The 17,511-nt window shown below is 39.2% G+C and overlaps 1 protein-coding gene across 2 annotated transcripts in view; it reads left to right on the top strand.

Annotated features, from left to right (window-relative positions):
- The window catches only part of Eip93F (Ecdysone-induced protein 93F), a 77,004-nt gene that overhangs the window by 9,110 nt on the left and 50,383 nt on the right, over positions 1 to 17,511 (top strand). Inside the window, exon 2 of one of the 2 annotated variants that reach the window (XM_089256604.1) lies at positions 8,223 to 8,452. In XM_089256604.1, coding sequence (XP_089112730.1) covers positions 8,296 to 8,452 — 157 coding nt within the window. In that variant the 5' untranslated portion in view covers positions 8,223 to 8,295. The remainder of the gene's footprint in view (positions 1 to 8,222; positions 8,453 to 17,511) is intronic. The other variant, XM_030391153.2, reaches the window with a different exon arrangement.

The raw sequence follows: 17,511 nt of genomic DNA, 5'->3' as shown, positions 1-17,511 counted from the left end.
AACAGCAATGTGTCTGTGTTGTTGTTGTTTCTTTTGCATTCTGCCTTCATTTTTTATTTTGTTTATTTTTGTGTCGAAATCAGGGCAAATTCATCATCATCAACAACATCGTCGTGCCCGTTGCGTTTTTTTTTTTTTTTTTTTTTTTTGTGTAACAAAGATAAGGTTTTTTCGCCAGCGAATGAGTGGGTTCTGTTGCTGTTGTTAGTGTTGTAGCTGCGGCTGTAACTCGCTTTAATTCTTTATATAATTTGAAACGGGGGGACGACTGGAGAGGCCGTTTTTATTTTTCATTTTTCATGCATTTTTTTGTTGTATTTTTTGTTGTATTTTGTTTATTGCGTTAATCATTTCGGTCGAAATTTGATAATTTGAAGGTGACCCCGATTCGTAAATGTGTATAAGTGTATATATTACCGTTGCACTACACTAAAAAAAGAGTGCCTGCACATTTGGGCTGCTGATAAGACAACGCAGCAGCAGCAGCAGCGACAGACGCGACAGCGGCAGCTGATGCCACATGGCGTATGCGCAATGTGTCAGCACATAAGCGATAATACTTATGCATATTGCCTGCTTACGTATTTATTAAAATGAAGAACATTTTGCACTCTGCTTCTTCTTCTTCTTCTTCTGTTTGCTGTGCATTACATTTACCAAATTGCATGCGCTCGCAGCTCGCATATATCTCAGGGCAGTTTTAATAAAACCCAAAACTGACATCATAAAACATATTGCACACATGCATAAGACTGTGTGGCCCGGCATACAGGTCGCATACGTAACATCCAGCTGCCACACCCAGGCGCAGACAAAGCAACAAGTCGTTGTACCCAAATATATAGCTAAAGCAAAAAATAAATGAAAAAAAGGAGGAAACTTGGAATAAATGAAAACGAAGCAAAAATACGAAGCAGCAGCAGCAGTGGCAGTGGCAGAGGCAGCAGCAGAGGCAGCAGCAGAGGCAGCAGCAGAGGCAGCGGCAGCGGCAGAGGTGGCAGCAGCAACACCCACAGCAGCCCCAAAAAGCAGCAAAGTCAAAGCAAAAGCAAAGCATTCGTTTTATTTTTTCATTTCAGTGGGTGGTGCGGGTGGTGCGGGTGGTGTGGGTGGTGGTGTCGGTGTTGCTGTTGCATTGGTATTGGTGACTGCCTCCTGTTGCGCATGCAGCAACAAAAAAGTTTCGTAACGTTGTTTTGCACATTTCCTGCAACGCGTGACGTTCTGTGCTCTGCCCTGCTCGGCTCTGCAGGGCTGGGCCTGGCTGGGCTGGGCTGGGCTGCCAGTCAGCAGCCACTGCCTCCGTTTCTATATGGCAGAATGACTTTGTTATTGTTGCCAAAATGCACACAAAACATGTCGAAAATGTGCCATGTGCCAGCAGCAAATGGAATCGTTGTCTGCTAACTGCTAACTGCTGCTGCTGCTGCTGCTGCTCCTGCTGCTCCTCCTGTTGCATGCAACAGTTTTGTGCAGTGAGAGCAACAGATAGACAATGCCGTTTGCCTCGATAGTGCTTCAACAAATACAGACAACACATTTCGACATGGCACATTTAGTTTCCTTGAATGCCAATTCAACTTCATCCTCTGCCTCTGCCTCAGCCCCCAACCCTGCTCAACTGCCACAGAGCAACATCCTTGCTGTGTGTTGGCTTCACTTAACTGCCAGGAAATTAAATTTTTGGCCACCTACATGGCCATAAGCAAGACTCAATTACAGCAGAGTTAAATTTTAGTAGTTTTGTTAGTCAGCTGGCATTAGGGTCAAGAGCGCAATGGAAAAACTGCAATGGGCTGGCATGTGAGTATGCACAATAAATCAGCCAATGGCCAAACAACCAATAAAACTCAAAGCCAAGAGCAAGTCCAATGGCACAAACAACAACAACAACAACGACTGCAATGGCAACAACAACGTCTAAACTTGTCTTTTTGGTTGTCGGTTTGTAGGTGAGCTGGGCCATGAACGAGCCGCGATCGACCGCCACTGCAAATGGCGACCTTACTTACAGTCAGCTAGGCTAGGCTAGGCTAGTCAACCAGTCGCCCATTCAGGCAAGCCAACAACAACAACAACAACAACTAGCTGCAGCAGCAACAGCAACAGCTCGGCTTTAGCTGTGGTCGTGTTTGTCGTGGTTGTTGCAGATCGCAGATCAACGTTAGAAATGGAAATGCGCTTCGTTGCATACAATGGCAACAACAACAACAACAACAGTCGAATGTGTGTTACTGTAACTGAGCCAGCCAACCAGCCAGGCGGGCTAGCGGCCAGCGGCCTGGCTGGCCAGTTAGTTGGCCAAGCTTTGGTTTCGTTTTCGATCTTCCTGTCATTGTGTTGGTGTTGCCTGTTGGCGCGTGCTCATGTTGCATGTTGCAACAGGTGAGAGTTGTCGTTGTTGTTGCTGTTGTTGTTGCTACAAGTCGTGCGCAACAACTACTAATGGCCAATGATCTTTTATCGTTGGCGCCGCAGGGCCAAATGCCGCGTTTCGCGTTTCGTTCCTGTTTTCGGTTGCAAAACGGAAGAGTTCATCAAGTCGAGGGCCATTGCTGCAACGGAAGTATTAACTGTTTCAGCTGTCAAAGCCAAGTTGTTTAGCTATATTTCCATATACATTTATTAAGTTCTTTGTTGAGATAGATCTGTGTGCTTCCAGTCGGTTACTAGGCAGCTGAATTGGAAGACGTGCGGGCTTTCAGATGTGAGGACGTACGGACGGATGGATGGAGTGAGAGAGTGGATAGAACAGTTGAACGGGTAGATGAACGGATACATAATGGGCGAAGGGATGGACAGACGAAAGGATAGGGAAACAGATTGCCAGACTAACGGACGGACGGATTGATGGACGAATGGCTGGGCTGATGGACGAACGGACGGATGGTTAGATAAGGGAACAGACGAAGGAATGGACGGATCAGCAGAGAGAGAGAGAGAGAGAGAGAGAGAGAGAGAGAGAAAGAGGGAGGGAAAGAGAGAGGGAAAGAGAGAGAGAGAGAGAGAGAGAGAGAAAGACAGACGGATGAAACGCATGGAGAGCCGGACATATGGACACTTGCCAGAAAAGGCAGACAAACGGACGGACAGCTGAATTATTGGACAGATAATCGAGCCAACATGGCCTAGGACTCTGTTACTTCTTTTATAAATATTTTACCAGCTCTGCCACGTCTCCTGCTGCCCATTATATTAAAGCTACAGTACATAAAATACAAAACCATTCTAAAAAAAAACCAGGAAGTTAAATGTAAAATTAAATACAATATATTATACGTTTCATATAATCTATAAATGCCACATGAATCATCTTAAATACTTCAATATGATTTTAGTACATGCACTTATTGATCAATATATATGTATATATTTATATGAATATGACTAATTTGTAAAAAAAAAGAAAAACAAACCAAGGAAATTCTAAATAATTTCGCTGCTTTGCTTACATGTTGCTCGATCAAATTTGTTTCTTATGAGTCATATTAGATTGTTGCTTGGTCTGGGAAAATACTATGTATATAAAATAATGCTAATCAAATTTATGAAAATCTTTATTCCATCGAAATTTGAATTCGATTTAAGTTTAGTAAATGAAACTAAAAGCAATGCAATATATGAAATGAATTTATATATATGATTATTGATTGACTTGGGTTTTCCAGCTAGCAATAATGTTAATCGCTTAGCTAGAGCTGCTTATCAAGTCTCAGTCTTTTCTGATATTAGATTTCCCCAAACTCTTCAATGAAATTCATTTACAACTTTGTCAAACTTCTTCCACCCGCCCTTGCAGTTGATTTTGCTTGATTTCCATTGATTTTCCACACTTAGCTAATTGGCATGTTTGAAAAACATTTCATTTATTGCCTTCATTAACTAACCGAAACACATAAAATCCAATTAGCGGCGTTAACCCAATCGCCTATCATATAATTATACGAAAAAAATAATAATAATAATCATAAATTAAATATTACTATGTGCGAAAATGTGAAGACAACTGAAGGTCGAATAATTTATAAACAAATTTCTAGAAAGTGAGCGAGAAACAGAATAAAAAAAAAAAACAAACAAGCAGAGCGACGAACATAATTAATAAAAAATATATAATAGAACAAAAAATTATGAGAACTGTATGGGATTAAATAAAATGTAATCGATGATTTCCGCCTTTTGCCGCTAATTCTATTAATGCTAAAGCTATTGAAATAATTGAATGCATGATAAATTGTAGAATAGCAATAAAAGCAGCAGCAACAGCAGCAGCAACAACAACAACAGCAATGTCTACATATAAATTAAATGCAAATTGTGTATTTAGAATAACAAAAAACTTAACTCGTATATTGAGCAGCCAATTGGAACAATGCAAAATTTTTGCAATTCCAACAACAGCGATTTCAAGGTTTAACATTGGCCACGATTCCAGCTCGTATAATTAACAAAACACGAAATTGCAACAACAACAGCAACAACAACAGCAAAAATCAACTCAAATTATTTTTTGGCTCAGACCTTGAGTTTGAATTGAAAATTGAATTGCAACAACGAGTTGGCCGAAATGCACTTTGTGCCCAGTATCTAGCGGGCATCTAATAGATATATATATTGTCTCTATAGATATATATGTATATCTATATTAACTGATATTTGTGCACTAACTCGTTTGCTCTAGCAGCCACTTAATTCTGTTCTATCGCGTACCTTTGAAGCCAATAAATTGCGTCGTCGTCGCTGCCATTTTGATTACAATTTTTTTTTGTGATTATTTTTGTTTTTGTCTATATGCATGCACATACATACATCTATATATATATATATACATATATATGTTATATACGATATATAGCTACAAGTTTCAAGCTGCACTCCGGCCTTGATATTTTGCAAAAATTTATTTATGAAATCAAATGCAGGCGCACAGCGCGCAACAGCGAGCGAGACAGAGATGGCGATACATAGCGACAGCCACAGTGATACTTGTTGCATTCATTATATCTATCTTATAGAGCGTTCGATTGAATGACTTGTCTCAGCTTTTTCTGTATCTGTAACACGTAGACAGATTACTATGCCTCTTGACTTGAATCTCTATCTGAAACAAAATAAAATAAAAAAAAAAAACTGTATCTGTGATGTTGTTGCTGCTGCCGCTGCTGCTGCTGTTGCTGTTTGCTGAAAAAGCAGGAAGCCTTAAGCTTTAGCATTGAGTTTGCATTTTAATGCGCTCAAATCCATTAAAAGTGCGCAAATAATTGGGTTGAAAGATGAGAAAAATCATTTTGTACTTTGGCTTGGTCTGAAGCCTATGCGAACTTTTGAATGAATAAACATCAACTTCTGGCTGTCTTCCAGTAGTTGGTCTTGCGTTATTTTGTTGCTTTTTTTCTAATTTAAATTGATGAATTTTATTTTTGATTAAGATGAGAAAACTTTAGAAAGGTTTTAAATTTTATTGTAGAGTTTTTATTCCATTAGATTCAGGTATATATGTATATATATGTATACAAAGTATATTATTTATTTTGTGATTAAGAGGAGAAAACTTTATAAAGGTATTCAATTTTACTATAGAATTTTTATTCCTTTAGATTCAGGTATATGTATACAAAGTATTTTATTTCAAGACCATAGGACCTATATGAAGTTACAGAGTATTGGTATAGGATTCTATAAGATTTATATATGCATAATAAAATAAAATATTCGATTAATAAATGAAATAAATAAAATATAAAATAAAATATTCGATTTCCTAATTCATCAATCACAAAGCAAATTCTACTTAGATTCATTCATATTTTCCAAACTTCAGTTTCACTTCTTTTCATTTCTAATCCCTCATCCCCGTTCAGTTCGTCTGTTTGTCAAGGCAGCTTCCGTCAATATAAATGTATTTATTATACACATATCTCATAGCCAATTAAAAACTGAGAAGAACAATTTTTAGTGCATCAATTCATCTATTCACTGATTTACCGCCATTTGAGCAGCTGAAAATGTTGATTAAAGTCGCAGAAAAAATTGCAAACTATATATTCTATGTAAATACAAGCACTTGCTAGCCGAGTTGATTTGAGTAGAGTTGAGTTGAGTAGAGTTGAGTTGAGTAGAGTCTATGCTAAATTATAAAAATGCTTAAAATAATACCAAAAAAAGGCGTTGGGTTGGCGCTGCGAATCGCTCAATCTATGGCCTAAGGAAGCAGCAAATTGCTGACTTGATGCACAACAGTTGCTGCTGCTGCTGCTGCTGTTGCTGCTGCTGATGTTGCTGCTGTTGTTGCCTCAACTACTGCCCAGCCATGTCCATCATAATCAACGTCCATCATCAGCTGCTGCCGCGTGCTCTGTTGACACACCCACCAAGTGGCTACTGCACACGGCAACACTGCCAATTCGGTTGTTGTTGTTCTTGTTGTTGCTCGCGCTGGCTACTTTTGGCATTGCCCGCCTCAAGCGCTGCCAGCCAGAGTCATTTTTCATCATCAGAGCCTTAGCCAGAGCCAGCCAGGCAGAGAGGAGCTGATCTAGAGCCATCTTCAAACTGTTGGCTACCAGTTTTAGTTTTCTCGTTGTGTTCCTCTCTTTTCTTTGCTGCCAAGGGACTGCCAGGCAGTTGGCTCTGGCATAGGCGCCCATGTACGAGTATTCGCATATCTGATATTAGAATCTCAATTAGTTTTCCACTGTCTTTATGCGTATGCTCCTGCATGTGGGGGCATTGTAATTTGCTTTTGGGGCAGGTTTTCAGTTTTAACAACGCAGATGCTACAAGTACTAAAAGAAAAAAATAAAAACACATTTCTTGAAAGGCGTCACACTCAATGTAATAATCAAAACACGTTCAACTATTTACGGCACTACAATATTAAAAAACAAAATTAATGCAAGCTGTAACGACAAACGGCATTTGAATAAATTAGTGTAATAGACACATTAAACAACAGCAACAACAACAACAACAGCAACAAATAGTTGTATCTAGGAAATATCAAAAAACTGGTAGCTGCCCGAATAGTAAAAGCCCCACAGTTACAATTATAGCAAGAAATGCATATGTATACACCATGTATATACACACGTGTGTGTATATGTGTGTATATACTTCTGATTAAGAAGAAAACAAGTAAGAGACTTGCTATCGGGCGCAACTGACTTTAGCATACGCGCTCAGCAGCAACATATAAAACGAATTTATTCAAATTCAATTCAAAATTTATTTGTATAAAAAAAATATATATAAATAAATAAATTTTAAAATTCCATGAATTTTAAAGCTTTAAAAAATTTTGGTTATAATTCTATAACATATTTTATATAAAAATTAAAAAAAAAAATAAAAAAGTAGTAAAAGTTGTTAAAATATAACAAAATATATTCATTTAAAAAAATTAAAAATGATTTGCACTTGAAAAAGTATTAAAAAATGTAAAATATTTTTAAAGCGGTAACTAATTTATTTTTTAATTTTATATATATATTTACAAATTTTACAAATTTAATATAACTTTTTAATAACCTAAAATATATATCATTTTAAAATTGAAAAAAAAAATAAAAATTTAAAAATTAAAAAAAAATATTTTAATTGTAAAAAATATTATAAGATTAAAATCAAAAGCATTATATATTTTAAAGCAAGAAGAAAATATATTTTCATTATCAATAATTTTGTTTAGCAGCCGTAAGAATTGATATCTTAAGGCTAGACAACAGGAGCATTGACACAAACCAATATACCCCTAAATTAATTCATTAACAAGAATAAAAACCACAAAAACAACTATAACGAGGTGCTGCTGTTGCTGCTGCTTAACAAGAATGCAACTAAAAACAACAAAAATAAATATATATAAATGAAAAAAAAAAAAAAACTTAAATATTTTTCAGCATATGAAATAATAAAAAATAATACAACAGAAAAAAAAGAAAAAAAAGTGCAACAGGTTTTTGTGTGTGGTTGTGTTTTCGTGCTAACCTTGAAATAAAACTTGTTTAATCATTTCTCAGGCGACTCGAAAATGCAACAACAACTACAACAACAACTGCATCGGCAGCAGCAGCAACAAGAGTCGATATACATATAGCATTAAATGGCGCATTATAAATTTAATAATTTTATAAGCGAATTGCATTGGAAAATTTTTGTTATGTCAAACGCAATTAATAACATCTATCCCTCTCCCTTCCACTCTGCTTCTGTCTATTTGTCAGGTACAGTCGCATCGAAAAAAGTAATTTCCGCATTGAACCGTTATATAAAGAGAGAGAGAGAGAGAGGAGGAAAATGGCCGATTGCTCATTTGCCAGATGCCAGCAGGAGCGGCGGCTCATCAAGCGCGAGCTAATGAAGTGGTCCAAGGATATGCTGCACATTGTGGGTGAGTGGCCCAAAATGATTTACTTAACACCTGACTGCCCAGACCCCGACTGTCTTGCCACCTGTGCTGTGCCTGCTCGCACAATCCAATTAAAAGAGCCGCGCAACAAATATCTTCTGCCCTTTTTTTTCTACCTATCTATTATATGTATAAGTCTTTTACTTTTATTATGTTTCTTTTTTTTTTTTTTTGTGTGGACAAACAGTTCCAATGGCTGCTGCTGCGTCATCTTCCAGCAGCAGCGCCTTAACCCACACGCACACACACGCAGCACTTGCATTAGTATAAGTGCAGCATTTTTATTGCCTTGGCTATGTACACTCGTTGCATGCCAACTAAATTTGAGTTGGTCGGAGTCGTCGCTCATATTAAGGCCGCAAATGGGATTTGCCGTTAAACGGTAAATGAAGTGTGCTCTAGCTAAAAAACGAAGAAGAAGAAGAAATGATAAAAAAAAAAAAAATGGGGAAAACACCGGGCAGCAAAAGGAAAAGTTCGACATGGAAATTGACTTTAGTCCACCCTAATCAACATAAGTTGGGCCCTGGCTCAGGCGGGCCATATGTTTCAGCTCTGTGCACATAGCACGAAGGATATGCGAAAGTAAAATAAACAAAATGCAAAGCTCTACCACACACACACACACACACACGTATATATACTCTATATAGATATAGATACCAACAGCTTTCAGGCTAAAGCAAACACCAAGAAAAATTAACATAAATTGCATTTGTTGTTGTTGCTGTTGCTGTTGTTGTCGCTGTTGTTGTTGCTTATTGCATTTCTTGCTGGGCACACAGCAGCCTCAGTGCCCTTCTGTCTCTAGCTGCCGCCTTTCGCCAGCCTTCGCCTTTCGTCCTGGGCAACACTCTCATTTCGGTTTTTGAGCACGTTTAGCACGTTGCCGGCGAATCGCCACAGTGTCCTGCTCCAACCCACCCACCCACCGCCCACCTGCCTCACCTGCCAGCAAATGTTAAATGCTCTTTGTTGTTTTTGTTGCTGTCCGGCTTTTTCTCTTCTTTTCTCTTTTTTTTTATATAAATTTTCCTCATTTTTTTCCACTGCACATTTTTTTGTCTTGCTGCGCCACCCAACGACTGCCAACCATCCCCCCTAGAGCAATGACGACGCCAACTTTGGGGCTCGTCCTTGCCCGCGTCCGTGTCTCGTGCACTCAATTACTTCCTCAATGCGCTCCATAATGCTTATCGTCCTTGTTTCTAGTTGACATTCCCGCACAGCCAGCAGCGCTTCCAAGCCAGACTCCCTTCGCTCAAACCCTTGGCACATTTTTTCAGCGACAATTTTCGTTGAGGACGTGCGGCTGAGGGTGGGGGGCGCTTGGTTAGTTTAGTTTAGCGGGGGGAGGGCAGGGCGTTAGGCGGCGGCGGTTGCTCGGTGCGAGGTTTCGGCGTCGTTGTCGCACGAAGCTGCAAAAAAATTGTTGTCTGGCTTTCAGCTGGTGCAGCTTTTGGGGTTGGGTTAGTTTTTAGCTGCATCCTGCTGTGTGTGTGTGTGCCCAAAACGAAGTGCTATACGAGATAACGAAGCACACTTAAGCGCACGCACACAGCGATAGGATGACGCCAACGACGACGACGACGACGACATATCCCTACGAAATATATTGCACAATATAAAAATGCAGACGACGACTGCCGAATGCGACGTAACTGCTTTTGCTGTTGCTCCTGCCTCCCGGCTCGCTGCTCCCCGCGCTGCCCGCTCCTTGGCTCTGGCCCCGCCTGTTGCTCAGCCATAAGCCGAAAAGGCACCTACACCCGAATGCTGGCGCCGAAAGACGAGCCAACGAGCAGCAAGCAGCGCCAACGCCATCATCAACTCGTCCTCGTCCTCGTCCTCGTTGCTGTTGCTGCTGCTGCTTTTTGTGGCCGATTTTCGACGCCGTCGACGCTGCCGTCGCCGTTGCCGTCGCCGTCGCCGTCACCTACACCTAGACTCCCGCTCGCTCACTCGCTCTCTCTGTCTCTCGCTCTCTTTCTCTCTTTTAGTCACTGCCGAAATGGTAGTCGAGTTTCCAACGAGCTACCAATTTTTTCTTATTTCTTTTTTTTTTGTTGCCCTCCCACCCAGGCACGTTCGTGTTTTTGGTAGATCGAAGAAGATGCCAACAGCAGGCGGGCAGGAGCGGGCTGACCCACTCGCTGGTTTGGGGCGAGCTGGCTCCCGCCTGTTGCATCTGTGGGCTAGGCCACCCGGTTGACTGTGCACTGCCACGCTGGCAATGGCTCAATCAGTGGTGGCGTCCCATTTGATTGTAATGGGATATACCACTTGTAGATTCAGCTGGCGAAATTCAACGAATTTCAGCGCCCGGCCAAAAGGGAAGTTCTCTCCGATTGGATGCGCTAGTGTGAGGGATAATAAAAATGTAAATTCTAATAGAACTGAAGGGATTCGAGTAACGCAAGAGCACACTATAAAAATAAAAATAAATAGCAATAATTTACTAGGGATTAACATAAAAAGTTAAATTAAAGAGATATTACTAAAACTCTGGGAATGAAAAAAACAAGGAAAATAAAATTCAAAATTCAAAAATAAACTAACGGAAATGCCAATCCATTTGATTTAAAATACAAATGCTTAAAAAAAATGTATAAAGTAGAAAATATTCAAAAAATACTATGGAAATACTAAACAAAATTTAATAGAAATTAATAGTTTGGAGGAGTATATAAAAAAAAAAAAAACAGTCAACCCGCAATTTAAAACAAAATTATAATAATAATGATCATAGCAGTGATGATAATAATTTAAAAAAATTACCAACACATATTTAATTCTTACAATGAAAAAATTTATTAAACAAAAATAAAATTTGATTTAACTAATAAGTTAACAATTACTCCAAAATTTCAGAACAAGAATTATTCATATATTTCTCAAAATAAGACAAGAAAATAAAACACTAAAGATAACGTTAAAGCTAAATATATAAATATATATTTAATTGAATAAAAAAAGTTTATCTCAACACTAAAAATTTTAATAAATAAAAATTAGCTTTCTTTTATGAAATTATACAAAAAATTATGTATTATATTGAATACATATTGTATTGAATATATTTAATTAAATATATATCTAGCTTACTCGTTTACTTACTTAGTTAATTAACAACTTATTTAAAATCCTTTTTCGTACAAGTTGGCAATTAAATTAGAGCGAGCATATTATAAAAACTATACAAAGCAACTATTGCCTACGCTAAAAAAGAGTGCAAAAAAATAAAGTGAGAAATAAAAAAAAAAAAATCTCAAAAGCAACTTTAGCGTTGGTAGAAACGAGAGAAAAAATTGTGAAAAAAATTGCGAGGCAAGGAGCAGAGCAAAAGTGTCTGAGCATTGTTGTATGTGTGTGTGCTTGTGTGTGTGTGTGTAAGGAAAAACGAATCAGCAGGTGCTGGGCTACATTGTGGGCCACACTCGCACCATTTGGGCACACTTTATACATATATATATGTATATATATATTTTGTATGTGCTTGTAGTTAGTTCTATTCGTATATATTGGGCGAACGCATCTTTCGATTACAGCAACAACTGCAGCCGTGGTGGTGTGGGTGGCTGTGGGTGGTTCTGGGCTGTTGGTTGGGCAAAGTGTGTGCGGCGCCACCATTTCATACTCGTGCTCATGCCGGGCTGTCCTTGTTGTCGCTGTTGTTGTTGTAAGAAGGCATTTTTATGCGCTGCGCCTCTGCAAGCTCGAGGATGCAACAAGCGACGAGAACTTCGTCGTCGTCGTCGCCATCGTCACCGTCGTCACCGTCGTCGTCGTCGTCAGCCAACAGCTGTGCGCGTGGGCGGGTGCCCTAGACCACAGGGCAGAGCTCCCACCTATTCGATGGTCCACACCAAATCCTATACAGGATTTTATGCACTACGCAATGGTTGTCTCAGCCCACTTTCCAGCCAGTCGCAGTTTTCCTTTTTCTTTTCTTCGGCTTCGTCTTTTTTTTTCCCTCTTGTTTTTCCAGCTGCCTTCTTGCACGCTGCACGTTCCTTCTCCTTGCTGCTGCTGTTGTTGTTGTTGTTCGCTGAATTTTTTCTGACGGTTTTTAGGTTACATTTTTACGAGTTTTACGCTTCCACTATACGAGTATTTCGCGCCGATGTCGTTTTTGTTGTTTTCGGTTGCGTTAATACACTGCATGCAATGGGCAAGTGGGGTATATTGGGACTGACTTGATTATTCTTATAAGGTATACTCCTATGAGGTCTCTTTGTCATGTCTCTTTAAACTTATACCAATTAATCGTATTACATAGATTGTGCTTGAGAGTAATGCATACTTATGTACGATTATTTTTTCTAACTCACTCTAATAATCTCTGATTGATTGACTGACTGATTAATCTGTCAGATTAACAGCTTATCTGATAGATTAACTATTGACCAGTTACATTAGACTGATTACTAGATTGAAGGATTTATTATGTAACTTACTTATGTATTGATCTGGAGTGATTGACCGATTGATCTGATTGACTGATTGATTAGTTGATTGATGAACTTTCTAATTGATTGACAGATATAATTACTGATTGTCGCATTGCCCGATTGAGTGATTGATTGACCAACTGATTGATTGAATGACTGATTGATTGAATGACTGATTGATTGAATGACTGATTGATTGATTGTACATTTTAGAGGTTATAAATTGAATAATTGACGGACGGATTAAGAAACTTACTGAATGTTTGACTGACTGAATATATGATAGAAAGCGATTGATTGATTGACCAACTGACTGATTTTATTAATGATTGACTGATTGCTTGACTGATTGGCAAGCTAATTGATGGACTGATTGCTTGGCTGACAGATGTATTGTACTGATTGACAAACTAATTGATGGACTGATTAGCTGATTGACAAGAAAGCGATTGATAGAAAGCGATTGATTGATTGACCAAATGACTGATTGTCTTCATGATTGACTGACTGCTGGATTGACAGATGTATTGTACTGATTAGCAAACTTAGTGCTGGACTGAGTGACTGATTGACAATCTAACTGACTTACTTCGAATGAGTGTTGCATTTCCTAAGCCACTTCCACAGGAAGCAGAGCATCTGTTGCGCTGGCCAAACCCATTCGACATGTTATCGCTTGTTATTGTTGTTGTTTGTGGCGAGGACGATGACGATGATTGTGCTGAAAGTAACGAAGGAGCCCAAGCCGCAGCCAGAGCCGGAGCCGGAGCCACTGCCACTGACGTTGCCGCAATCGTTCTCCAGACGAGGCAACGGCGCTGCAATAGCAAAGACGCAACCAAATTCATGCGCTCCTTAGTTAAAGTTTACACTTGTGTGAGTATGTGTGTGTGTGCGCGAGTGTGTGTGGAAGCGCCACAAGTGGGTGGAGAGCATGAGAATGAGGTCAGGCTGGCTGGCGGGTTAGTTTCGAGCATGCACAGAAATTGGAAAATAGATTTTTTGGTTCGCTGCCTTTGTCCTTCCTTCATTTTTTCCCCCCCTATATATCGTTTGGCGTCCACTTTCTGCTGCTTTTTTTTTAGGTCCTTTTGGCTGCAAGCGCAGGAGCGAGCAGGATGCAGCGCGCTATGGTCCGAGCCGGCCGGCCAGACCAAGCCAGGAAGTCAGCATGGCGTGGGTTAGCTATCTTTGTGTATGTGAGTGTGTTTTGGGTGGCTCGCTGTGGTTTGGTGGTGCAACTGGCGTCGTGGCCCAAGGTAAGAGCCAGGAACAATGCCAAGCCTCAGGAAGCCAGCCGAGCCGAGCTGGCATGGCCTGGGTGCGAGACGCTGCCCAGCTTTTCTTTGGCATATTTGTTGCATTCTTTTTCTTCGCTGCGCACATTTTTTTCGTTCGCTCTCTCTCTCTCTCTCTCACTCTCTTCACTATTTTCGTGAAGAAGGAAAAAAAAAATGAAGCGGAAGCACGAAAAAGCACAAAGTTAACGCGCGCTGCCTGTGGTGGATTGGTGGCGCAGCGAGCAGTGGGTCGGGGCTGGGATTGGGATTGGGATTGGGATTGGGGCAGTGCTCCTGCCTCGCTCATAGACGACAAGGATTCAGCAATATGGCGCTAAGAACATTGGGCAAAATGTAGTGCAAAAAAATAAAAAAATATATATATTTATATATATGTATATAGTGCACATTATGTGCGTGTGCAAGGGTGAGGGCGTGTGTGTGTGTGTGTGTGTGGGTGAGTGTGATATAAGCAAACAGCAAAACACACAAAAACAAAATGGAGCAAAAAAAAAAGCCACTAAAAAAATTGCAGCACGCTGTACGTTTGGTTAGGTGGTTGGGGGCGTGAGAGCTTGACTTCGTCGTAGACGTCGCTGCTGCCGTCGCTGCTGCTGCTGCTACTGCTACTGCTGTCGTCGTCGCCGTCGCTGCCAGCGTCGCTGCATTTTATTTTGTGCTGAAAAAGTTTCGTGTGCTCGAAAAAAGTTTCGTCGCTTCGTTGACGTCGTTGTTGGCGTCGTGCGCTTTTGGTAGTTTTTGCTGCAAGGGAAACGAATGTTGAGGCAAGCCGGAGCTGGGGCTGGTGCTGGGGTGGCACAAACTAACCCCACTCTCTTTCTCGCTCTCACCCTATGCATGTGTGTGTGTATTTATATATTTATATACGTGTGTGCTTGTGTGTGTGCAAGGCATTTGACTGGGTTTGAGTTTTGCAGCTACATTTGGCTGCATTCGGTTGGCTGGCTGGCTCTGCTGTGCACGGCACTGACTGCGGATGGGGCTGGGTGGGTTTTTGTTGGACTAGTGGCACGCCTTGTAGTTTGGTGGGTGTCTCCTGACATTTTTGTCGAATTTGCAGCAGTCGTTGTAGTTGTAGTTGTAGTTGGCAGCGACGCCAGCGCCAACAGCGACTGCACAAACGATTTTTCGTGCTGCGGCATTTGTTGAGCATTGTGCAACAAGTGAGTTTGGCAGCAGCCACCAACAGGACGACAACTAGTTTTCGGCAGCCCCAAAAAGCGAACCTAACTGTAAAAAAAAAACGTAGAGCAGCAACCAAAAAGACTTAACCTGACACTCATCCTGCTCGCACTGTAAAGCAGTTAATTGTGTAAATTTGTATGGGCAACCAAAGTGGCAGCAATTGTGGCCTGCCCTGAATCAAATCGGCTGCCAGCAGGAGGCTGCCACTCTAGCCAGTTGCCAGTTGCCAGTTGAGGCATTGTGGCATTCTGTTTCGAGTGTTGATTGAAGCAACAATTGGCGCCAACTGTTGCACACACAACTGTTGTTTGACGCTTGACTTTCGCCGTGTCGCGCGTTTCGTTGCACAAAAGTGTTGTGTGCTTTTCAGCGCTCCACTTCCGCCGAGTGTGTGTGTGTGTGTGTGTGTGTGTGTGTGTGCGTGAGTGTGTGTGTGTTCAGTTGAAAATTTAATTAAAGACATTGTCGCTGCCTGCATTGCGATAATTTATAAGTGTGTGTATGTGTGTGTGTATTGGCATTTAATTAAAGCGATCACACACTCATTTACATATACAAAACAACGTCAACAACATCAAGATAGAGACTTACAGATAATTTTCTCTGCCTCTGACTCTGGCATATGTTGCGCTTCACTCTTGTCAGAGCATTGGAAATGCCTAATTGAATTGCATTGATTTGTTTACCAACTCTATTTTGGCTGCATTTCATTACACGATGTGCGGGTGAGTTACCTATTTACCTACGAACTTTTATATTCCCTTTCAACTTGCAATCAAATTGAAGACTCTATTGGGTAAAATTAAAAACAACTGAAAATGCCAAGGGAATATTGATCTGATTTTTTTTTTGAACAAGATGTGATTTTACAAATTTTCAATAAACATGAACATGAGTGATATAATATATAACAAGTTTGACAGAAATTTTAAGAGAGAAATACTCATGGGAAATAATTGTACTTTATATTATTATTGCAATTGACAAAAAATAAAAAATATAAAACTACATAATAAAAGTAAAAGTATATAAGAACATCAAATTCATTTTAAATATATCTTCAATATTAAAATATTTAATTCAAATTGTGCAAGAATATATAACAAAATATTTGCTGCCGAAATAATTTACTTCTTTTTATGCTTATTGTTTCCTTGACTTGAAGAGAAATATTAAATTGCATTTATTTAAAAAAATAATTTTTAAAGAATATATTTATTTATTTTTTAATTTGTAGTATATTTCCCTTTTTTTTTAACTTTTTTTAGCGACTTCTGAAATCGCACATAAAACATTACAGCTTGAAAACTCAAAAGACTTTTAAAGTAGAAAAACAAATATACACATTAACGACTAACTGAGCTTACGAAACCATTAGAATTTTAAATAACTATATTAAGTAGAAACGTTTTTTCATAATTAAAATAAACTACAGTTATACAAGTGCTCCACTCCTGTAAATGCAATGAGGAAATGAGTCAATTAATGGTAACTCAGTTTGACAATTTCTGTGTTCAGATGTGTATATAAATATATATTTCTTTATTGATAACATATCTAATAATAAAACAATAGCCAGACCAATGAATCATCAATCTCACTTTACTCACTCAAAGCTTTTATTGCAGTGTGACACCTAAATAAAACAATAAAATTGTTTTCTTTTTTTTTTTTTTTTGCATTTATTGTAGAGAATATCTTGAACAGCGTAGATCTTGATGCGTCAATATTTTGTTAGTTCTATTAATTGGGGAATTCATTTGATATTTATACTACAACTGAGGTAGCTGTAGAAAACAAAATATTGTTTTTTATGTATGTATATGTCAAATAATAAAATACATTTATGTTCTGTAAGAGTGTTCTGTCTTCAATATGAAATGAATTCCGAAATCGTTGAAAAACAATTTCGTAGTGAAGAGTGAAATGATTTAGAGTGAGAAAATAGCTAATGATCTTTAGCAGCAGCTGCTGACATCCCGAATATATTCTTGGTTACTAAATAAACTAAAAATGTATGCATAAATTCTTTGTAACAAATAAATGTATTTATTAAAAAAATTTAGTTTATATGTAAGTAACATATATTCACAAAAAATCCACAGCTCGATTCGATTACCCTAACATTTTTAGCCAAATTTCACACTGCAATTGCAGCTGCAACACT

The sequence above is a fragment of the Drosophila navojoa genome, chromosome 2 (assembly GCF_054131105.1).
Source record: "Drosophila navojoa isolate 15081-1374.11 chromosome 2, UAZ_NAV_1.0, whole genome shotgun sequence".
Taxonomy (NCBI): Eukaryota; Metazoa; Arthropoda; class Insecta; order Diptera; family Drosophilidae; genus Drosophila; species Drosophila navojoa.
Note: the sequence above shows the minus strand (reverse complement) of the source record. Positions and strands in the feature narration are given on the sequence as shown.